Here is a 24,326-nt window from a genome sequence, read left to right on the forward strand (position 1 = left end):
CTTAGTTTTAAAACTATTAGCCCATGCTAGCCATCAGTGACATGGTTAAGGAGTCTTAACTTAGACTCCCCAGATGTGGGGGGCAGGCCTGCACTGGTCTTCAGTAATCCCTAGGAATTCTGAGTATGCCCATCAAATGCCTTCCTTTAGGGAAGGAAACCATAGCTGTGGGTCCTGCAGTGACAGGCTCTGCCCTGGCTTATATCAGCTCCACACAGCTCTCATTACAGAAACCACCCTCAGTTTCACACTCTGAATCTTCTCTAGAAGCTTGCCTTTTACCCCCACAGTGAAACACTAGCTGGCATTTGAAATAATCTCATCACCCTCAAATATAACTCTGACAATCTGACTTAAAGCAGAAATTTTCCATAGGTTTGGCAGGATTTTCATTCCTATCTGAGATGAAAAGCAACATTTCCCCAAGTTTGGGGCCACACCTGCAATGGGGAACCAGACCTCTGCTAAAACCTGGGTGCAGAACCAAATTCTTATTCCCCTCATTTGACCTATTCACTATTTTCATCTCCCTCATTTTATTAGACCCTTTACTGCTTCCTTACTTCAGCTTTGCTGCATACCAAGCTGTCCAAGTTGTCAGGGTGGGAGGGGAAACTTATACAACACAAAGGCTGAGAAATGCAAATCCTACAATTTAAATATCAAGCTCTTCTACTGCAACATTTAAATAGGATCAAATTTTAAGCTATTTGATCTATAGCCAACTTTATTTATTTATTTTTTTTAAAAGCATATTTTTTTTTCTGTAGGCTTTGGGCTGGAAATGGATTGTCCCAGAATCACTGCAGGCAAACACATCCTAATGGTGCCCGCAGCTGATGTCAATGGGTTACAGTCCAAGTGGTGAAGTGAAGCTAACCGGCCCATTGTGGAACTAAACCAGCAACCAGACCTCAAAACCACAGCCATCTCACCAAGTAAAGCTTAAACACCCAAACCCTAGGTTATTTCCTTCCCCTTAAGCATTTTTTGATGTGGACTTGGAATGATAGGAAAGTAAATAAAGAGCACAACAGCCAAATTCCCCCACCTGCTAACGTAATTCCCTCATGGATGTATTCACTCTGTGGGTGAAATGAAGTCAAGGAAAGATGGTGGGAGTGTCCGTGGCCAAAACTACTGCAACCAAACATCACCTCTGTTCATTTCTCACTCTCAATTATCACTCTTTCATCACCTTTGTCACCACACGTTCATGCCTTTCCACATACCAGTATCTCTAATTTTCCACTGGCATTTTCATTGTTCTTTCAATATATGTTTAAATACCATTTGCAACCTGAAATCACTATGAGTACCAGTTCAAAATAGATTATAAATAAAAAGTATAAATAAATTCACTTGAAGTTATGGAATGAGTTGGAAGGATAATCAAGACCTAGATTTAAAGACTTATCTCTTCCTTTATTTCAGAAATTGTCCAGAGAGCACCTTTTAGAACATGACATCTTTAAGTAAAAACTTGCAGTGGCTTCTAGGAAGCTCGGATAGAGGTGAAGGAGAGAAAGGTCAAAAGAGAGTCAGAGATAGGAAGGATTGCTCTAGGGATTGAAGAAGAGGGCTATTACTACTAAGTCGCTTCAGTCGTGTCCGACTCTGAGCAACCCCCTAGACGGCAGCCCACCAGGCTCCCCTGTCCCTGGGATTCTCCAGGCAAGAACACTGGAGTGGGTTGCCATTTCCTTCTCCAATGCATGAAAGTGAAAAGTCAAAGTGAAGTCGCTCAGTCGTGTCTGACTCTTAGCGACCCCATGGACTGCAGCCTACCAGGATCCTCTGTCCATGGGATTTTCCAGGCAAGAGTACTGGAGTAGGTTGCCATTGCCTTCTCTGAAGAAGAGGGCATCTGTTGTCAAAACAGCTTTCTGGCCTATAAGGGGTTGAAAATGACATTGAGACTGGAATACTGGAGCATTCAACATTTGAAGGGTTTCCCTGATGGCTCAGATGGTAAAGAATCTACCTGAATGTGGGAGACACAAGTTCAATCTCTGTGTCTGGAAGATTTCCTAGAGGAGGGAATGCCAACCCACTCTAGTATTCATGCCTGGAGAATTCCTTGGACAGAGGAGCCTAGTGAGCTACAGTCCATGGGGTCACAAAGAGTCGGACACAACTGTGTGACTAACACTTTAACACTTACATTCAAAAAAATAATAATTTTCCTTCCCAAACCAGTTCCACAGAAGTTTCTGTAGATATTGTTGGGAAGATCAATCCCAGACCCCCAGAAGCCTCAACTTGGAGGAGATGGCGGGAATGCAAAGTAAAGTTTTAATGAATGGTAGACAGAGAATTGATTTTCCTTCACAACACACCAGCCAGGAGCAAAGAGAAGACATAGTTTTTAACCATTTGCCACCCATAGGTGTTGAATGTTTTTCGCGGCTCAGAAACCCTACTGACCTGGCTTTAGTCACTGGCTTAAAGCAGAAAATAATAAAAGGTTGGTATTGTGTGGGGCAGACATTATTAGTAGGCATCAAAAGAGGACATAATTATACCAGAACACCAGATTCTGACCTTCCCAGGATGAGCTGAGGCGCTGATGAGATGAACCAGCAAATGACCTTTGCACACGCTTAGTTTCTTCACAAGCAGAAAGCAAACGAAGGACTGTGCCTTCCTTCCTCTGACTTCCTGGCTGCTGTGTGAGTCCATCCAACCCCTAATCTATAGTCACCTAATCTTAATACCTTCCTACTCAAGAAGCTATAGAATTTAGCAAGTCTACCTCAGTTGCCAAACGACCAATTCCGTGGTCTTCCAGGAACCAAAGTGCCAAGCAAGAGTCCAGTGAAACCAACAAACCCTTCCCAGTGGACTAATCCCAGAGACTGAGGAGAGGGCCTCTGCTTGGCAGTGGGGTGAAGGGGACTGGAAGGAATCTAACATGATGATCATGAATTTGCTGATCTCTAAAAATGTATTGTGATACATAGTCCCATCCAGTCCCCTTAGTCTAGCTTTGGGGCAGTACCCTTGGCCGGGAAGCAGCCTGCCCTCCACCTGCCCATACCTCCTCCCCACATCTACCTCAATGGTGTACTGCTCAAAGATGCGCAGCTGCAGGAAGATGTCCAGCTTGATCTTGCGTTCGTGGAACAGCTCCTCCATTTGCACCTGGGCGTCATCCAGCTGCTGCAGCACCGACTCTATGTGGCTGATGGAGCTACTATGGGGCGTCTTGTTGTTGGACACAGCTGAGTCCCTGTGGCACAGTGGGAGAGAGAAAGGAGGGGGCTTGCCATATTAAAAGTGACAGTGGAGAGGGAGTCTTCCTTGTCTCAGCAACGGGGATGGGAATCAATAGAGTCACTCAAGCAATAGGTGTTTATCAGACTCCTATTGTGAGCCTGGCACAGTCTGCCTAATAGGTGAGCCAAAGATACATGTACCCTCTTTGGGGTTCACAGCACTGTAACTCCGAGATTAGCTGCTGTCCTATTCCTCAGACAGAACTGTGACAGGAATCAAATGAATAGCACATGCAAAGGGGCTCTATAAACATCAATGAAATGGAATGGTTCCAAACATATATGTAGTCTAATATACACATATTTCAATATACACACACAAATACACATATCACGATACATAAAGGTAGACAAATTAAAAGTATATGGAAAAAATCCTTCCTAGTTTTAACTCAAAGGATCATGGTTAAAGTAAAATGAGATCATGGTTGCAAAAACTATTCATCCCCTTTATAATTCTATGCCAAAGTTATGGCTGGTATTATTTAATAGGCTTCAAGCTGTACTTAGGAAAGCTTGAAGCCTGGCTCAAATTCCTGATCTGACATACATGGGCTGGTGACCTTGGGAAATCTCCTCCCTGAGGCTCAGTTGCCTGCTGTAAAGTGGACTTAATAATCCTCACCCTGCTCATGGCATGGTTTGCTGTTAAATAAGATGGCATGTATGACCGTACTCTGAGACCAGGAATGTGCCGTATGAATGACTGTTAATTCTGAAAGATGTGTCAGGTTCTTACTGGGCACAGGTCCAGTTGGGGAAAGTAGAATCTAGGGCACAAGAGCCTGAGCAACGAACAAAGGCTTCAAAGATGATAAGCCCTGATTTGAGTGTTAGAAGAAAAGAATGAACCAAGTAGATGGGAAGGGTGGGCTTTCTGAGCAGAGAAGGTCCATACAAAGGCAGTAAGGGGAGATGACACATCACAGAGGGAATAAAGAGATAAACATTGATCGAGATAAACATTGATCTGCTGAGACAAGCAAGGTGGTAACACCTCCAAAGAGATCGTTACAATAGAAAAACTGGAATTCACTAAGTTAGATTCTATAGGGCCTTGAGTGAGTAAGCTAGAGCCCCTAGCCTTGAAAGAAACAGGCACATTCATTATCTCATGACATCTTGGTTTCTGATACAATCTAAGAAGTCAGAGGGGAAAGTCCTTAGTTTTGAATGCTCTCATCAGCAGCTTTTCTGAAGATCAGGTCCTTTTGGCCCATGTCTGACTCAGAAGCAATGGTATCTGAGCTCACACTGTTACTGGAGGGAGCACAAGGCCAAGAGCCTGCCCTTCTGTCATCTAGAGGACTTACAGTCCCTCTCTTCTCACCTTGGCCTATTTGGGCATGAAAGCCCACCATGCACAGCTTCCCCAACTATGAAAAGAACTCAAGAGGAGTACCGAACACTATACATCGTGCATTTGCTGAGAACAGCACTATTGAGAGGATGTGACTACTATTTCTGATGGCTCCCCTCAGTCTTTCTCTATCACTCAGCTTCCAGAAGGAAAAGGATGATTTCTGGCCCCTTTGTATAGCACCTCTGTCACTGTCATATACACTAGAATCAAAGACATAATGTAAAAGCACCTTAGGTGCTTCAGTGTGAAGAGTCATGAGGCCTAGAGAAGATGGGTGTGCCGGTGTGTGTGAGGCATCTTGCCAGTGTCTACTAGGAATTGTTTACTTTTTTCTTTGACTGGTCTTGATATCAAGGAAGGGAGCCTAGATGAGTGTCAGACTAGTGGAGGAAGGAACAGTCACCAGTGGTTCTTGTCACATGTCTGTGGTCCTCTCTGAAATCCATAGAACTTAAACTTGTAGGACAGGCATCAGCCATATCATTGTCTCCACCAACACTTAGTAGCCGTCAGCCTTCAGGCATGGTGCAAGGTGGGCAGGGCATCTGCCACAGACTCAGTCCCACAGACAGGCCAGCCAAGCTTGTGGAAAGCGTTTGGAAAGAAAACACAAAAGCCATGACATAATTCTAGAGTTGACAGGCTCCTAGAGTGAACTCCTTAAATCACACAGATGAAACAGCTGAGGCCCAGAGAGGTTAAGTCACTGCTCATTATTTGGAATTTTCCTCAGAAGCAAATAACAGTGGAGTTTCCTGTGCAGGCAGACAAAACTGTCATGTATTATACATCCATGAAGATGAACCAGGGGAAGAAAGGAAAGAGGCTGTCTTGTTAGTATGCAATAGGAGGACTCAGAACATGGCCTGTGAATGTTTGGAAAAGAAATGATCAATCCAACAGAAAAACATGCCAGGGCTATCTTAAGGTAAGTTCTTATTGTTTATTTAATTGGACAACTGGTTTGAGGGTGGGGGGTGGGAGGAAGCCCTCTCCTACTGAAGTAATTCCCTCTGGCCTCAGGATTGTCCTGGGTCTTGCTGATGAGATTATTACTATCTGGAGCTGGCAGAGGTCCCAGCACTCAGTGATCTGGGGATAGGAACAAGTCCCCGCAGGCAGGCATCATTAGTGCCATCAAATCCTATTTACATATCACCTGGGCACATGGCCGGTTGCTGAGGGCTTGCTCAAGGCCTCATGACACTTCATCTGAGGAGCTGATGCCCTTGACAGGGACAGGAAACTAGATACTGATACAAATGGAAAGGAGGCAACGGGGTGGATTATTAGAAATGAATATAAGGTGTCAGACAGGATTTTCTAAGATTTATTCTTAGCTATATTTGTTTAGGGCAATAGAGAAGGAGTTTTATTTTCTGGGTACCAAGGAATGGTAGAAAGGTCATATGTGGGTAAGCAGAGAGCAGAGTAGGACACATTACACACTCTCTACGTTCGCATGAGGCCAAAGGCAATCATTTGGGTCACATATTACTGACTGGAGCACTGGAATTCAGAATAGCCCAAGACCAGATGCCAAATAACACTATGTTCCATAATGGCTATTTCTTCACATGATCAAATATGCCATCATTCTTAATGAAGATGCTGTTTGTTTTCTATTGAATATTGCTAAATTTTTATTGTATTTATATTACTTATTGATCACTGAATAACATCTTCAATGATATACATAATTCTTTGACACATAAGAGCTTTTCCACTGACTACTTCATTCTAAATTCAAGTTGGGTATGGTACAGGCATTCTTATAGCTGACAGATGGAGAAACTGAAGCTCACACAAGACCACAAAGCTGGCTGCAGCTGAGCCAAGACCAGGACATGATGACTTATCTCGTGTCTAGTCCAAGGCATTTCCCACTGGAAAGCACCGCCCATGCTGACCTGGCCTCGCTGGGCTCCCCCAGGGAGGGAGGCGCTGACCTGAGTTGCTGGATAAGGTCTTCGCCCTCCTTGATGACATTAAGTGTGGCATCCAGAGTGGCGGTCTGCTGCTGCTGGAACTGCTTGATCAGTTCCTGGACCGCATCCACAGAGTCTGCACAGACATCCTCCAGCATCTCCTTCTGAAGGTCTTCCATCCATGTCCATAGCTGTAGGGGATAGAGAAAGCAAAGTCTACTCAGGTCACATGGGAGTGGAGGGCTGGGGTTAAGGGCAAGAGTGTGGAACTCAGGTCATCCAACCTACTCTCAACTACTCAGTCAATATCAGACTGTCCTTCTCATCAGCACCCTACGGGTCAGTTTACATCTCTGTATTTATATTCACTATCCATCTCTGCTAAGTTTACTCCATTAGTACAGGCATTCCCTAAGGACAGGAATTACCCTCTGCTTTATTTTCTAGTGATTCTGGAAAACTGGTCTTAGAGCAGGAAGCTCACTCATTTTTGAGAGAGTGGGAAGAACAGGAAACTGATGGACAAATTCTATTTCATCTTTCATAAAGGAGGACTCTGCACAGTTCCTGCAGATAGCTAGAGGCTGATTCCCAGAAATGTATCATGATTTTATAAATACGCAAGAAAGAATGGGATGTTCACTAAGAACCAAGTGAAGATTAATTAAGAAAATATGTGTTAGGCTAAACTATTTTTTTCTTCTCAGGACTGCTTTGTTGGTTAGAAAGTTAACTACTAAAGAGGTATAGCTTATCTTAATTTCAATATAAGACATTTCCCTCGTGATATTCAAGGTGATGAAATGCAGTCAGGATGATATTACTGGTCAGACAACTTTAAAAGAGCTAGTTCAGTTCAGTTCAGTCGCTCAGTCATGTCTGACTCTTTGCGACCCCATGAATCACAGCATGCCAGGCCTCCCTGTCCATCACCAACTCCCAGAGTTCAACCAGACTCACGTCCATTGAGTCAGTGATGCCATCCAGCCATCTCATCCTCTGTTGTCCCCTTCTCCTCCTGCCCCCAATCCCTCCCAGCATCAGAGTCTTTTCCAATGAGTCAACTCTTTGCATGAGGTAGCCAAAGTACTGGAGTTTCAGCTTTAGCATCATTCCTTCCAAAGAAATCCCAGGGCTGATCTCCTTCAGAATGGACTGGTTGGATCTCCTTGCAGTCCAAGGGACTCTCAAGAGTCTTCTCCAACACCACAGTTCAAAAGCATCAATTCTTCGGTGCTCAGCTTTCTTCACAGTCCAACTCTCACATCCATACATGACTACTGGAAAAACCATAGCCTTGACTAGATGGACCTTTGTTGGCAAAGTAATGTCTCTGCTTTTGAATATGCTATCTAGGTTGGTCATAACTTTCCTTCCAAGGAGTAGGCATCTTTTAATTTCATGGCTGCAGTCACCATCTGCAGTGATTTTGGAGCCCCAAAAAATAAAGTCTGACACTGTTTCCACTGTTTCCTCATCTATCTGTCATGAAGTGATGGGACCAGATGCCATGATCTTCATTTTCTGAATGTTGAGCTTTAAGCCAACTTTTTCACTCACCTCTTTCACTTTCATCAAGAAGCTTTTGAGTTCCTCTTCACTTTCTGCCATAAGGGTGGTGTCATCTGCATATCTGAGGTTATTGATATTTCTCCCAGCAATCTTGATTCCAGCTTGTGTTTCTTCTAGTCCAGTGTTTCTCATGATGTACTCTGCATAGAAGTTAAATAAGCAGGGTGACAATATACAGCCTTGACGAAGTCCTTTTCCTATTTGGAACCAGTCTGTTGTTTCATGTCCAGTTCTAACTGTTGTTTCCTGACCTGCATACAGATTTCTCAAGAGGCAGATCAGGTGTTCTGGTATGCCCATCTCTTTCAGAATTTTCCACAGTTGATTGTGATCCACACAGTCAAAGGCTTTGGCATAGTCATTCAAGCAGAAATAGATGTTTTTCTGGAACTCTCTTGCTTTTTCCATGATCCAGTGGATGTTGGCAATTTGATCTCTGGTTCCTCTGCCTTTTCTAAAACCAGCTTGAACATCTGGAAGTTCACGGTTCACATATCGCTGAAGCCTGGCTGGGAGAATTTTGAGCATTACTTTACTAGCCTGTGAGATGAGTGCAATTGTGCGGTAGTTTGAGCATTCTTTGGCATTGCCTTTCTTTGGGATTGGAATGAAAACTGACCTTTTCCAGTCCTGTGGCCACTGCTGAGTTTTCCAAATTTGCTGGCATATTGAGTGCAGCACTTTCACAGCATCATCTTTCAGGATTTGGAATAGCTCAACTGGAATTCCATCACCTCCACTAGCTTTGTTCGTAGTGATGCTTTCTAAGGCCCACTTGACTTCACATTCCAGGATGTCTGGCTCTAGGTCAGTGATCACACCATCGTGATTATCTGGGTCGTGAAGATCTTTTTTGTACAGTTCTTCTGTGTATTCTTGCCATCTCTTCTTAATATCTTCTGCTTCTGTTAGGTCCCTACCATTTCTGTCCTTTATCGAGCCCATCTTTGCATGAAATGTTCCCTTGGTATCTCTAATTTTCTTGAAGAGATCTCTAGTCTTTCCCATTCTGCTGTTTTCCTCTATTTCTTTGCATTGATCACTGAAGAAGGCTTTCTTATCTGTTCTTGCTATTCTTTGGAACTATGCATTCAGATGCTTCTATCTTTCCTTTTCTCCCTTGCTTTTCGTTTCTCTTCTTTTCACAGCTATTTGTAAGGCCTCCCCAGACAGCCAAGTGTAGCTATTTGAATGGAATAAGTACTGGAAATGATGAGGAGTAGAACTGAATTAGTAAATTAATGGATTGATAGCTCTTCCTCATAGTGAAAACAGGTGGCCTTCCATGGTGCTCCACTTCTAAATGCTCTCAGTGAGCATTTTCATGAGTGGTGGAGGGAAAGACATGTCTGATGTTTGCTTAGAAACAAGGAATCTTCCCCTGGTTAGCAGAAAAGATAAGCTCATGACTCTACCAGGAGAAAAGCCAGTGGAGAGAAAAAATTGATGGAAGGAGCCAGAAGATGCAGACTGTGACTGCTGTTCTTCCCATAACCTGTGGTGTCTCTGAGTACATCACCTGTGCTTGTCAGACTTCACGTGTAACATAGGCTGAGGAGAGCATAAAGTAAAAGTTAACTTACAGTTCTAACATTCTGTAGGTTCTCCATGTCAAAAACATGGATAAACATCCATCTTAAGAATATTATTTCATCTTGCTAGTTCTCAGTATGGTAAATCATGGTGTGGCCTTTGTAACAAGGGGTTAGAAAAGAGACAATAAAGAGAGACAAAAATAATCTTCAGACTTTTGACAAGTTATTCTTGTCCTTAAGAGAGTAAAGGCCTTACGTGTGACATAAGAGGTTGAGTTCATAAAACTAAGAAGCCCTGGAGGTAACAAATAAAGGGAGGTGTTCTTTTTGGACAGGTAAGAACTTCTCTGAGCTTCAGTTTCCTAATCTACAAAATGGAAAGAAAAAGATTTGACCTGCTCACTTCAAAGGTTATGAAAAATGAATTATTTACTTATTATCAATGCTTTAAATAAAGAGATAGCATTATTAATAAGCCATTGCAAATTATTATTCAGTGTTTCTGTCATTTAGCTGCTTGTGTCTGGTTTAGTTCAATTTACTTATTTATTTTTTAAAATAAGCTTTCTGTTGTAAAACACAAATTTTCTAGACTATTTAAGCTGAGGCACATTTTCCTACAGATATGAATGTATCTATTTCAAATCAGTATGAAATCAGAAAGTTCAGGATATTGGTCACTATAACTTAAAGTTACTTCACACTTTCTGGCTGCTGTTTTTCCTAGAGCAAAACCATTTTCCAACTATGCTGAAGTCCTTGGGTATGAGACAACGGAATCTCTGAAAAATTGCTATATAGAGAGGCAATATAGCATAGCAGTTAAGAACTTCTAAATCAACAATACATTAATTTAAAAAATTAAATAATAAAGGAAAGAAGAAAGAAAGAAAGAAAGGGAGGGAGGGAGAGAGAGAAAGAAAAAAACAAAAAACAAAAGATAAGAAAGAACGAACCCCCCGTTCTACCACATATTAACTCTACAACCTTGGGTAAGTAATGTAATAGTAATAGTTGTTATCCCTACAGAGTTGTAAAGATTATTAATAAAGTGATATATCTGTGTGTGTTATGTCTTTATGTATACACACACAAATAAATGAGATACATGTGTGTATGTATATATACCAGAGAAGGCAATGGCACCCCACTCCAGTACTCTTGCCTGGAAAATCCCATGGATGGAGGAGCCTGGTGGGCAGCAGTCCATGGGGTCGCTAAGAGTCGGACACGACTGAGTGACTTCACTTTCACTTTTCACTTTCATGCATTGGAGAGGGAGATGGCAACCCATTCCAGTGTTCTTGCCTGGAGAATCCCAGGGACGGGGGAGCCTGTTGGGCTGCCGTCTCTGGGGTCGCACAGAGTCGGACATGATTGAAGTGACTTAATACATACACTCTACATTTATATAAATTTTATATATAAATATATACATATGATATAATATGCATATCACTTAGAAACAGTGCTTGGCATATAGTAAGTGCTAGATATTATTATATTTAAAAGATATTTTTATGCAAGTCACCTCCAGTTCCCACTAGAAGACAGAGGAAAAGTTTGAAGTACTCCATTTTTAAATTGGTAAAAGATCGATACTGGATTTGATCTTTCAATATGCTAACATGAGTTGGGCCCCTCTTTTCTGTTTTTTGCAACTTTTTCGTGGGATATCTAAAGAAAACCTAGAGATTGAAAAGTCCAGAAATTTCCTTTTTTTTTTTAAATTTTATTTTATTTTTAAACTTTACATAATTGTATTAGTTTTGCCAAATATCAAAATGAACTTTTTAAAAAAGCAAGAAAAGACAAGACTATGTGAAGAGAGAGAGATTAAAATTGTGGACAGGAAACAGGTCACTTAAGAGAAACAAATTTAGTGTGTCCAGGTAGAAAAGGCACTGGATGGAAGACTTCTCAGGATGAGGCTGGTATTCCTATTACAAGAATGAGAGAGCTCAGAAGCTTATAGATATCTTAAGGAATTTATTTTATTCAAGATAATTTTGTTCTCAGTACCATCCTTAAGCTATTTTAATGGCTTCATAGCTTGGAGTTTCTTTTTTTTTCTCCTCTTCAGTAAAAAACTTGAACATTTCTGGTGTAGGTCTAGGGAAGAAAGTCAGCATTATTCTGTTCTGAGGAAATCCACCATGACTCATGACACTCCCTCCACCTGATAACCATGTAGCTAAATTATAGGAACCAGTCAAAGATCAAACTTGTCAAACACGAGATGTCAGTGTAACAACAAAAAGACTAGAGAAAGATTAGGTATGTCTGAGGAAACACACCAACCTTGGGAGTCAATATCATTTTAATAAAAATGTGTCCTACTCCTGTATATTCTCTGATTAATGAGTTGAAGTTGATTTTTCACATTATCAGGTCATATATTCTACTTTATTATAAAGAAAATCTTGTCTGCTACTATTGCTGCTAAGTCGCTTCAGTCGTGTCTGACTCTGTGCGACCTCAGAGATGGCAGCCCACCAGGCTCCCCCGTCCCTGGGATTCTCCAGGCAAGAACACTGGAGTGGGTTGCCATTTCCTTCTCCAAAATCTTGTCTAAGGTAGTTTAAAACCTACCACTAAGGAAAATCAACTAAGAAATCAATGATGTACAACATAGATGCCACTCAGCCCAGTGGTCAGCAGCCTGGTGAGGAAAGGAAAGGGCCGGTCTACCTTCAAGAGGATAAAATGTCAAGTAAAATTGCTATGGAATTTGACTCAGAGATAGGGAAGCACCAAAGACAAAGGGTTAGTGATAACATTTCTTCATTTTTCCTTCTGTAAAAACAAAACCCAAACAAAACCCAGAGGGAAAGAAGTTCTTGAATGGAATTGGTATATACTGGGGATAATTCTCGATCTTGCCCTTGTCCTAGCTCTATGATCATGGGAAAACTACTTCCAGTACTTCATACTTAAAGTACATGTGCATAAGTGTGTGTGTGCAGGTGGGTTCTCCAGAAGCTGACCTAAAGAAGAGAGTTGTAATCAAAATGCCTCTCTAAATTGAAAAAAACTGCAGTCACATCTTTGACACCAAGACACCCAAAGTCCAGAGAGTTTAGCACCACTTTGAAGATAATTGCACTACCAAGTTAAGATACTATTTAGTATCTGGAAGGCTTGAGTGGAGAACCACAGGAAAGCATGCACAGTCGCCCCCTGGTGTCAGCAAGCTTAAATTGCAGGCTCATAATTCTGAAAAAGCACCTCTGAGGGATAAACATTAACATCAGCGTGACTAACCTATGACTAAGGGCCCATATTCCGTTCCTTAGGCTGTAAGTTTTCTACTATCTGAATTTCCTGTAGGTCTCTTTCTGTCTATGTGTCCATCTGACTTATTCTTGAAGAGCATGCCTAGACTGAAAAGAGTCCAAATCAGAGAGTCACTTCTATTATTAATTTATTCATTATCAGGGAGCCAACGAGACTGAGTCAGAATGATCTTGTAGTTCAAGTTATCACAAGCCATTGCCAGAATGAGGTGAAATCATGGAGTGAGTGAGGCAGCTCAGGAGCAGCCACCACATGTTTCTTCCTGCTGTCCTCCATTTCCATTTCTCTCCCCTATGATAATCTTCCTAACCCTCTGGTTATCTACAGTCTAAAACATTAATTAGCACTGTGCCTCTGCCACCAACCCACCTGCTCCCGAGAAAAAAATCTCCTGTTTCAGCCATTTCCAGATCCTCTGTTCTTGATCAAACACACCTGTGCAAAGACCATTATTTCAGGGTTCTGCTCTCTGCTTGGCAAAAATTATTTGGGCCCTGCTTCCCAGGTGGGAGCCTGGTGGGCTACCATTCATGGGTTTGCAAAGAGTCAGACGCAACTGAACATGCATGATACATACACTTAGGTCTCTTTATGTGTTCTCTCAGAGAACACATGTAATTATGGCCCCAAATACCTATATCCAAAAGAATGAACTGATTTGAGCCTCTCTGAACTTTTGTAGAGGGGGAGTTAAGGCAGCCTTTCAATGAGCTACATAAAGTTTGCTCTAAGACTGAAACCAGTGAGTTCAGGAAGGGCCAGTGCACGGACCCCATTCTGCTTACATAGAGGGGCAGCCTGAGAAAAGGGCAACTGAAAAGGGCAGGAAGGGAGAGACAGGAAGGAAGAAACTAGCAGGTCTGTAGAAATGATGAGGCTTATGGATTTGGACAGTTCTGGTAGCCATTGTGCTGATACAACTGATTGACTCCTGGAGATGCAAAAGGAACACCAATTCCATGGGATGAATCACCCTCCCTCATTTTGAAGGCATCATTTTCCTTTGGCATTGACTACCAGTTTTTATCTCTTAAATAAATACCATACCAGCCTAACAACTGACATGGAAGAAGAAGTTGTTCTGTTCTTAAGGCCAATAATCCCTTTTGAAAACTGATTTAGTTTTTGTTCTATAGTGGGCAGACAAAGGGATATGTGTGTATGTGTGTATCTACGGCATTTGTGGTATATGTACCTATTTGAGCAGGAAATAGCATGAAAGAATGATTTTACAGGGTTATAAACAATTGGAAATGGCATTTAATTAAACATTTAACAAAGAGCTGAGGTTGATTATCTTGGACACATTCCTTAGTTAATTTGACTCTCATATTATGACTACAAAAATATCTAAAAACAGTTATTTTGAAAACCCAGCAATTGCAGCATTTCCATGGAAACACAGCAAAGAGAGAGAATTCTGCCTGGACAATCTCTGTGGAGCAGATGACACTTGCCACAAACGCCTTTTTTTTAAATGCCTTTTTTTTTCCCCTGGACAAAGAAAATGAGGACTTGAGTAAATACTTCTCCCTACATTCTCCCTGAGGTTTCCAGACCAGCAAACAGCCAGCTAGCCTCTTGTCCCCAGGCAAAAGGAAGATATTTGAAAGTTCAGCACAATTTCTATTAATCACTGAGGTTCTGGATGCATAAGAAAGTTCCAAGCACATGTTTGTCACCTCTCTTTATTATGTAGCTCTTCTCTCAAAGTAGAGATGGAAAGTTTTGTTTTTATAAAATAATATTTATTGGGATTGTTCCTTTCAATTGAAAATATTAAAGAAAACTTATAAAACAAATAAAATATTCAAAGGAAAATTAAATCATTCATAACATTCTTAACTGCTTTGGATACTTCCTTCTAGTCTTTATTCTAAGTGCGTAATCAAAATTGTGGTTGTGATAGATATACAGCTTTTTATATATTATACCACAAGCTCTTTCTCATACCATTAATGATCTTTGACACTGTGATTTATAACTGTATAATATTTCACTCTATAGATTCATTATGATTTAATGAATCACTTAACATGGAATATTTAGATGGTTTCTAATTATTCAAGGTTATTACTAACACTGCAATTAAATAATTAGAAGCCTTTAACCCTCCGGACGCCTTTAGTCACGAAGAATTCACAAAGCCAGCAAACAGAATCAAGCAGACTCTTGAATCTGCGGAAGAAACGAGCCTGGGGGACATCTTCTTCATATCTTCCTTCTGTTTCCCTTCTGATCCTAATTAAAGTACATCTTTGATACAGCTGAGTAGAAAATTATTCTTCCATTCACTCTATTTACTGTAAGAGAGAAAACATCCATAGCAACTCAAAATTCCCTAACAGACTTGTGGACTAGTAAACTTGGCTACTAACCTTGCCATGAGTAAAAATCAGAACTTTGCCTACAGAGTAAAGAGGATGGAGTCAAGAGTTAATTGACCAGGATCAGCCAGGATCCACACTTAGCAAGGTCTGAGAGGCGGTGCGTCTTGAAAGGCATTAAACAGAATAGGGAAAGAGCAAACCACAGGTGTTCCTTCATTAGCCCATTCAAGGATCCTCACTTCTGACTACCCAACAATCCATTTCTGCCTGCTATACAGGCTGTAGAGGAAAGCTCCCACAGGCAACTCAGATTTCCCCACCTGCCTTTCTTTGTTTACACTGTCCGTAGAGTTCAAATCCAAGAACTGGAGTAGATGAATGATGCAATTGAATGGGCTTTCCCTCACCTTTTTATTTTTTCTATTTTCTTTTTTTTAGGAGAAGTGACTAGCTTCTCATTGTCAAGTAAGCCTGTTTAATATTTATTCAGCGTCACTAAGTATCAGACACAGCAGCAGAAATATTAGAATCTATGTTTACACATCTAAACCCACATGTATACTTACATATGAGTACCCCCAATTTAACGAGGGAGAGTCAATAATCTCAGTGAGATCCCAGCATTGTTGATGAGGTACAGACACAGTGCTCCTATCCTGTCTGGGTGGGAAGCTGGAAGCCCCAGGGAAGAATTTCAAGGAAAAATGATGCCTCTGAGTTGAGTTCTTTACAACCTACTTTACAACCTACTTTAGAGATGATCTAAGGATAAATTTTGGAGGGAGTTTTCCACTAGGAAAAAGTGGGTATTAGAATTGTACGACTCAAATTTGTAATGGTCACCATCATAATTATCACAAAATAATAGAGACTAAGTAATTACCCCAAAGACACACAGCTGTGCCCAGTGAAGATCTGGATCTGGAAATCTGGCATCTAAGATCTTGCTGCATCTAACATGTGTGTGTATAACACATATGCATAAGTGTGTACTCACATACACAGGTCGTATTCTCTACTCTGTATAAAAGGGGCCTCAGACAGACTAGTTTGGGGGTAGGAAGGTAACTGAGAGGAAACAGGCAGATAAAAAGTCCTAAAGGATGCCCCACCATGAGGAGCCCCACTATGATAGCCATTCAAAATGATACTTTTCTTTCCCTTCTGGAAAAAAGTTAGAATGTATATGATCTGAGAGTTGTAGATCTCTTGAACAGAAAAGGCCTCACAATCACACACCCCTTTGCATCCAGGCAGGACTGCTCCTAATTTCTCTTCTATTTTGGGGTCCCAAAGATAGAGACTATGCTACTTGCCGACAGCCTCAAATAAATTCCTGGGTTTAGAAAACTCTTCCAAGTCTGTTTCCTGGCTGTTGTACGAAAGGCCAATGAGAAACAGCAGGGGCTTTAGAGTCAGAAAGATCTGGGTTCAATCCTTACATTTACCACATCCTCACTACAAGACCTTGGGCAAATTATTAATTTCTCTGATATATAAAATTAGAATTAAAAATGACAATTCTCATTGCTATTGACTAGACAGAGGAATAGTTAGGCACATAGTAGGGGAAATCCATTTTCGTTCCCTCTCCCTTTCTCCACCTGTCCCAGTAACATCCCACTTACCTTGGTACTATTTCATACGAATGTGGTTGCATAAACTGAGCCATGGTGGGAAAACAAGTCTCAGATTCAAACAGGACCAAACTTAGCAAGGTTTGAGAGCTATCTTGGAAAACAGTGGTTAATAACTGCATCCCTGACTATTCTTTCACTTTTTTCATCTAAGAGCTATCCTGCCTCTGTCTTGGAGTTTAGAAAGGTAAAAAGATGAGTAAGGAGAAGGAAGAAGAGCAGAGGAGACGCGAGAGGGAGACAGGAGGACAGAATGCATGGTAGCAGGTAAGAACACGAGCACAGAATTTAGGAAGACAGGTCAAGACCCTGCTGCACTGAGCAGCTCTGTAACTTCAGACAGGTTCTTTTCTGGGCCTTAGCGTCTTCATTTGAAAATGTGTTGAATAAAGTCTGTATCATAAGATTCTCACGAGGATTACATGAGATGATGTATGTGTCTAGCAAGTAGTCAATATTCAATTAGAAAAAGATACTACCTAATATACACTGAGTGCTTGCAACAGACCAAATCTTAGGCTAGATAAATCACATATATCACACCAGGCTTAATTACTATTATTAATTATGATTATCGACATCAAATAAAGAAGAAGAGGAGAAAAAAAATCTTGAAATCACATTAGAACCATAAAGGGCCTTAGGGACATTGAGTCTAACTGCGCAACTTTATAAATGCGGCAACCTAAGGCCATTGGAAAAGACTCTGATGCTGGGAGGGATGGGGGGCAGGAGGAAAAGGGGATGACAGAGGATGAGATGGCTGGATGGCATTACCGACTTGATGGACGTGAGTTTGAGTGAACTCTGGGAGATGGTGATGGACAGGGAGGCCTGGCGTGCTGCGATTCATGGGATTGCAAAGAGTCGGACACGACTGAGCGACTGAACTGAACTGAACTGAAGGCCAGAGACACCGTGATTAGCACAAACACACAGGGTTTTATAGCAGCAGGCTCTGGACTAGAATCCCATCCTCCTTGCTCCATGTCCAGAAGGCTAAAGATGCAGCTAGAGAGCTTTCCTGGGAGCTTCAGTTACCTCTTCAGGAGCAGCACTTCCCTGGAAACTAACCTGGTCCACATCTCCTTTGGCAGCCTACAGCCCCACAGTCCTCACAAGGAACGTGGCTCTTGTTCATTCATGCTCTTTTCTCTCACCCACAGCCTCATAATTAAAAGAGAATACACATGCCTTTGGTTTCTGAGACCTTATTAAGAATCGAGTAAGCCACAGCAAGCAGACAACCAGGCAGGAAAACTTGGATTAAAGCTAATCCCCCCCACACCCCCCTTGCTTTACAGACTCTCATCAGAGGGTGGTTGTAGGTCCCATGGAGAAGAAGCAGAGCTAGCTTCACAGGGCTCCCCAGCCCTTCATCTGCCTGGGGAATCTCAGTTTAGAAAACATCTTTTCATGTTTAATTCTGATAGACACTGCAATGATCTGTATTCATTCCCACAGAGAGTCAGAAAAGCCTGTGAAGGAGAAACAACCAGGCTTCTTAAGGCATTTCAAATATCAAAAATCAACTTAATTAAGTAAGGTTAATTTTTCTTCCTGAGCAGCAATCCAACTTTAATTGATACTTCATAAAAAAATTAATTCCTGGGGGAGTACAAGCATGTATACACCTAATGAGTTCATCTGTCAAGGGCGTTATTACAGAAGATGTTAAATGTGCCTCCTCGCTGGCCACTTAGACTGCCCCATGTTAATCGGAGCCAAAAAGCAACCATAGGTCTGCAACTCTACTGCTCTCTGTGGGCTCTTTGATCCTGCCAACAATGTAACATGATCCATCCTCCTCTACCCTGTCTCCACTCTGTGAATGATTCAGGGGCCAGATTTAAGCCCAGCCTCCTGCATGGACGGCATCCCAGTTTCCCTCCCTTCACTGGCTTTTGCTCCACAATGAGAAAGGTTAGGACACTCTCACTTTATTAGCACACTGTGGCAGACTTCATTAGATGATTTAATCCTCTGTTTAAAAAAAATAAAATAAAAACTTTGAACAGATTTGCAAACTCTGTATATTCCCTGCTGGTAGGAAAGATGATTTAAGTTCTGCAGGACTCTGATTTCTGATGGGAAACATCAACCAAGAGAAACTGGGTGTTGCATGGGAAAGAAATCTCTGATCCTCTATTATTGCCTCTTAAGGTGACTATTTCTATACTAGGAATTCCCAAATTTCTCCAGTTGCAGACTGAATGCTCTAACAGACCCCCCCAAACCATCTGCCTCCCCAGCCCTCTCCTCACTAGAAATAACGAGGAAATTTTGCCCCATATTGGTTGAGACCTCAGTGTAAATTATCAGGAGCAAGTTGTTAATATCATCAACCTCAGGAGGCTAGTAACTTCCAGACCACCCAGGACACCAGGCAGACCTCGGGGAGCTAGGACATCGACCTGACTGTTGCCAGAAAAAAGCAGCCCAGCCCAATGCCCCTCCTTGCTAACTGCCCATACCTCTTTGGTGTGAGTATGGAAGGAGACAGACATGTCCAGCAGAAGCTTCCGCTGCTCCACCCTGCGCACGAAGTCTTGGATGCGCACCTCCAGGTGTCTAGCTGCCTTGTAGATCTCCTCCGGGTCACATTCCCCTGTCTGAGCCAGCTGCTCTGCCGCTTCTAGGAGCTTGTCCGCATTGGTGTATGTATTCTGCCAGCAACGACAGTGAGGAAAAGTCAACTTGCAGTCACGAATGGAGCGTCACGTCTTCCCCCAGCCCACCAGGGCTGCCCAGAGCTGGAGCGCAGTGCGTGGGCACTGAGCCCAGAGGTCCCTAATCTGGCACGGAAGAGCTGAGTGCCCAGCTCACCCACCACCTCCCAGCAAGCCAGCAGCCTGCCTGGCAGCTCAGCACAGGCGGGTACTAGCTCGGTGCCTCCTCTGTGCCTGGGATTTCTCCCAGGTGGGGTGTCCTGGAAAGAAGTGAGCAGACATGCTAGAATCTCCATTCCTCAGCCTCGCCTGGACCCCCTACCCTTAGGGAGATCCACCACTGCCCTCACCTCTCAGGCTGTAACTGCCAGAGTTGGAAATACCTCATCCACAAAGATCAGCTGTGTTTCTATATGAGAACACCAGAGAAATAATAACTGGGAAACTTGCATGACTTTTCCCCCAAGTCCCTTATAACTACTGGTGTTTATCTTTTGGAACAGAGCTATCTCTTTGGAGGGGAAAGGGTCAGAACTCAGGGAACTGACAGAAGGAAGCAGCCACAGCCAGAGTGAGGAGATACAGGCAATTCCCTGTGTGCCCAGTAAAGGCTTAAAGCTTGCAGGAAGGTTGGGGAGGTGTCTGGTGATTTTGTTTATCTTATGCTACTGCATGCACGCACACATGAACACACTCATTCTCTCACACACACTCTCCTCCAAACCCCTGTCTATGTTCTCCAGAGCATTTTGAAAAGCAACCAACTTGTAATTATTGCTCATCAGGATGGAGTCACTGCCTCTGCAATACATGTATGTCAGTTAGTACATATATGCCATGGATACAATTTTTCCTGGGTAGGCTTCCTGTAAAAGAGAGTTCCAGACAGACCCTTAATTAGAGCTGGCGGCTCAGATGCACATTGTATTTCTCAACACCCTTATAATGACACAAGGCCCAACAAAGTGATGAACAAGTGAACTGGTGATGATATGAAACTGGCGGCAGAAACAGTCAGGATCAAGTGCAAAGTGAGTGGAGAAGTGGAACGAATTTTGTAGCAATGATTGTGCGTGGTGCTTTACTTTGCCTATATCTGAGTGGTCTCCGGTCCCCGGAGAGTTCGCTCACCTGAAGACCTGGGTGTTAAAGGTTGAATTGTGTCCCCTCTAAATTTGCATGTTGAAGCCCTCAGCCCCAGGACCTCAGAATGGGGCCCTTATTTGGAGACAGAGTAATGGCAGAGGTAATTAAGATCAAATCATAGTGAAGTAGGATTCCTAATTCAATATGACTGCTGTCTTTACAAAAATAACACCATGTAAAGACAGGTACCTCCCTTGTGGTCTGTGCTTAAAGATAGGTCCCATGTGTCACTCACTGTGGGTTCTTCATGCCAGACACCATGGCTGGTAGACAATAGGCACTTACTAAATGTCTACTGAACAAACAAGACTCAGAGCTTGAATGAGCATGTCATGTCTGGGTAAGTTGAGCTAACCTCACTAAAATTGGAGAGTAGAAGGAAATCATATTTATAAGGCAGGGAAGGGCCAGATAATAGATTTTACAGTGAGAGGGAGAGGAGAGCCAGTGGGAGGGCAACAGGGTCAGCACTAGAAGCAGGGCTCCCTTCTTTACCTGTTTCCCAGCCCTCCTCCCCATCATGACTGGAAAGAGCCTCTAAAATTCAGACCCAGTCATAGCTCTCTTCCACGTAAAACTGTCCAGTGGCTCTCCACTGCCTCTGGGGTAAAACCCCTCAGGGTGCCATGCAAGGCCCCTCTTCATCTGACACTTGTTTTTTCCCTTCAGCCTCAACTCCCCTAAAACAGCCTGTGAAATAAATTGCTTATACTTCTGGAAACTCATAGCACTGGGTCTTCCCCTGTGCTTCTGCCTAGGTTGTCCTTCCCCTACTTTTTTTCCCATGACCAACTCTTACTCACCCTGTAAGACCCAGCCCAGGTGTCACTTCCTCCAGGAAGTCCACCCTGAGATCCACTTCCCTCCCAAGGTTGGCCTATATGAGCCCCTCTGAGCTCTCAGAGTGATCTGTGCCAAACCTCTTCTTGGTTCCTGCCATATTCTAATGCCAGTGTTTGCCTTTCTCATCCACTTAGGGGCAGGTAGTCTTTCACTTCTTTCCCTTGGTGCCTGGTACCAAGTAAGTGCTCTATAAAAATTTAATGAATGAATTAATAAATTAAAGAATACATCAATCCCCACCAATCCTAATGTTCAATCCTTGGCCCCATCAACTACTTGGTACAAGATCTTATATGCTAGAATTTATGTTCAATGTTTAATCTCATTTGGTTTATCCTATTTCCTGGCAGAATCCTGAAATAAGAATGTGCTTATAGAATATAAATTAAAGTGTTAATGGAGCAATTCACTGATACCTGTCATTGCCCCAATTGGGCAATCCTTGTCCCACTGGGGCAAGGATCACAACTGGGAGGGCAACGGGGTCAGCACTAAAAGCTGGGCTCCCTTCTTTACCTGTTTCCCAGCCCTCCTCCCCATCATGACTAGAAAGAGCCTCTAAAATTCAGACCCAGTCACAGCTCTCTTCCACGTCAAACTGTCCAGTGGCTTTCCACTGCCTCTGGGGTAAACCTTCTCACCTTCTGACCAAGCCAACAAGAGTTTCTACCCCAGGGCCAGAATCCAACTCACTATGAGTATAGTTCCTAGGCATTCTTTGGCTCCTCAGTCTCCTATCCTCTGCCTTGGGTTTGATCCCTTGATGACATTTCCTAACTGGCATTGCAAAAATAGGTTACGAGTAGGGGGACATCAATTCCTCAGCCCCTGGGGCTTTTAGGCAGGGCCTGTGGTAACTGGAGCCCTGGGTCAGAGATTTAGGCCATATGGATGGCTGCATTTCCTGTTCTTCCCTCCCTCCATGCCTGTGTCTACCAGGTAAAAGGTTCTAGATAATTCAGCCCTTACGTTGATGGGCATAAATCTCATCTTCCCCTCATTGTGCTTTGCAGATCCTGCTTTTTGTTTTACAAACTGAAGGTTTGTGGCAACCCTGTGTTAAGCAAGTCTATCCGCATTGTTTTTCCAACAACATCAGCTCACTTCATGTCTCTATGTCACATTTTGGTAATGCTTGCAATATTTTAAATTCTTTCATTATCATTATCTTTGTTGATTTTTGATCATTGATCTTTGATGTTACTACTAGGACTTACTGAAGGCTCAAATGATGGCTAGCATTTTCTAGCAATAAAGCATTTTTCAATATCATGGAGGGCATTTATTCATTTACATTGAAGGTCTCTTTACATCTGATCATTTCTACAGCTGTGCATACACAAATAACTCAAACATGAATCCTCCAGAAATTTAGGTTCATATTTGACTTCAAAAACACATCTCTAAAAGTCCCAAACTGAATCCTCCAGGAATTTAGGTTCATATTTGACTCTATAAACATGTTTCTGACAGTACCATCAACTCCCCAAGTCAACATATCCTTCTGGAATCCTGCGCCCCTACTGGATCACATTTACTTTTCTCGATCACACTGAGCTAATAACAGAAACCAGGGGTGTGTTTTCCCTTCGTAATGTACCTATATCCTAGATTTCAGTTTCCAAGTATCCTGAAGAAAGCTTCTGATAGAAGCAAAAACTAGGTAGGGTGTTACAGCATTATGTATCGGAACTCAGATGATCACACATGTCACCATCACAGTGAGGACAGGGGCTGGGCCTAATCCAAATCTTCCTGGGACATCCTAAGTCTGTAAGAATCTCCCAAAGTTCAGCCTGTAGCTGGGCAAGTCTCTCCTGAAGAATACCCAGAGTGCTGTAACTCTCCCGAGGGACAGGATAAAGCTCTAGACTTAAATCAGGAAGCCTATCAGTATGACGCAGGAGACTCTCTAGGATGGCCATGGAGATGAGATTTCCACACACGCTGATGACCCTGAGCTGGGAGCAGTGGCTCAGGGCAGGCAGAATGGCCGTGAGATGGGAGTCCATGATCCCATACAGTTTAAGTCCAGTTCTTCCAGAGAGCCTACAACTTTCTCCAGCAGAACTTGGAGGAGCTCAGGACTAAAGCTGGTCAGGATAACACCACTCAGATTCAGGCCCTTTAGCTGATAGATGTTCAGTCACTGGAACAGATTGGTCAAGTCAGATTCTCTAGACAGGCAGCTGGTTACTGAGAGGTTGTCCAAGGCGGGTCTTCAGGCATCTGAGTATCTGGCTCAGATGGCCTTCCAAGAAAGATGGAGATTCCATTAGGAGATACTAGAGGTACTGCAGCCTGAGGATCTGAGAAGTAAATTGCAGAAGATGCTGATTGTCCTGCTCCTCAACAGCAGACACATGAGTGGGGCAGAGAAGGAGTTTCTGAACATTGCTCATCTTGCCCGGTACTGCAGCCTGAGGATCTGAGAAGTAAATTGCAGAAGATGCTGATTGTCCTGCTCCTCAACAGCAGACACATGAGTGGGGCAGAGAAGGAGTTTCTGAACATTGCTCATCTTGCCCAGCTGATCCTCAGCTGGCCAGAGTGGACAGCTTCTGAGTGAAACTCAAATCCACCTCCTGTACACAGTCCAGCTTCACTAAACTGAGAACTCTCTTAATATCTTCCGTAGACACTGAAATAACCTTCATCTTCTTACAGCATAGGTGTACAGAGCCTTTTCTCTGTCCCACCCACATGAAGAAGTAAGCGAGGAATTTAC

General features: G+C 42.7%; 1 protein-coding gene across 46 annotated transcripts in view; it reads right to left on the reverse strand.

Annotated features, from left to right (window-relative positions):
• KALRN (kalirin RhoGEF kinase) overlaps nucleotides 1-24,326 on the reverse strand; it is a 692,908-nt gene that overhangs the window by 309,753 nt on the left and 358,829 nt on the right. For 35 of the 46 annotated variants that reach the window (XR_015164343.1, XR_015164397.1, XR_015164395.1 and 32 more), the window contains exons 11-13: nucleotides 19,415-19,606; nucleotides 6,552-6,760; nucleotides 3,058-3,232 (exon numbers count right to left, since the gene is read on the reverse strand). Coding sequence is in view for 37 of the 46 variants with exons in the window: in XM_086402224.1 (XP_086258350.1) it covers nucleotides 3,058-3,232; nucleotides 6,552-6,760; nucleotides 19,415-19,606 (576 nt within the window). In the remaining 9 variants the exon portion in view is untranslated. The remainder of the gene's footprint in view (nucleotides 1-3,057; nucleotides 3,233-6,551; nucleotides 6,761-19,414; nucleotides 19,607-24,326) is intronic. The other 11 variants (XR_015164387.1, XM_086402125.1, XM_086402159.1 and 8 more) reach the window with 1 other exon arrangement.

This window comes from Bos grunniens, chromosome 1 (genome assembly GCF_055505025.1).
Source record: "Bos grunniens cultivar Pamir isolate PY7600 chromosome 1, Bosgru_T2T1.0, whole genome shotgun sequence".
Classification (NCBI taxonomy): domain Eukaryota; kingdom Metazoa; phylum Chordata; class Mammalia; order Artiodactyla; family Bovidae; genus Bos; species Bos grunniens.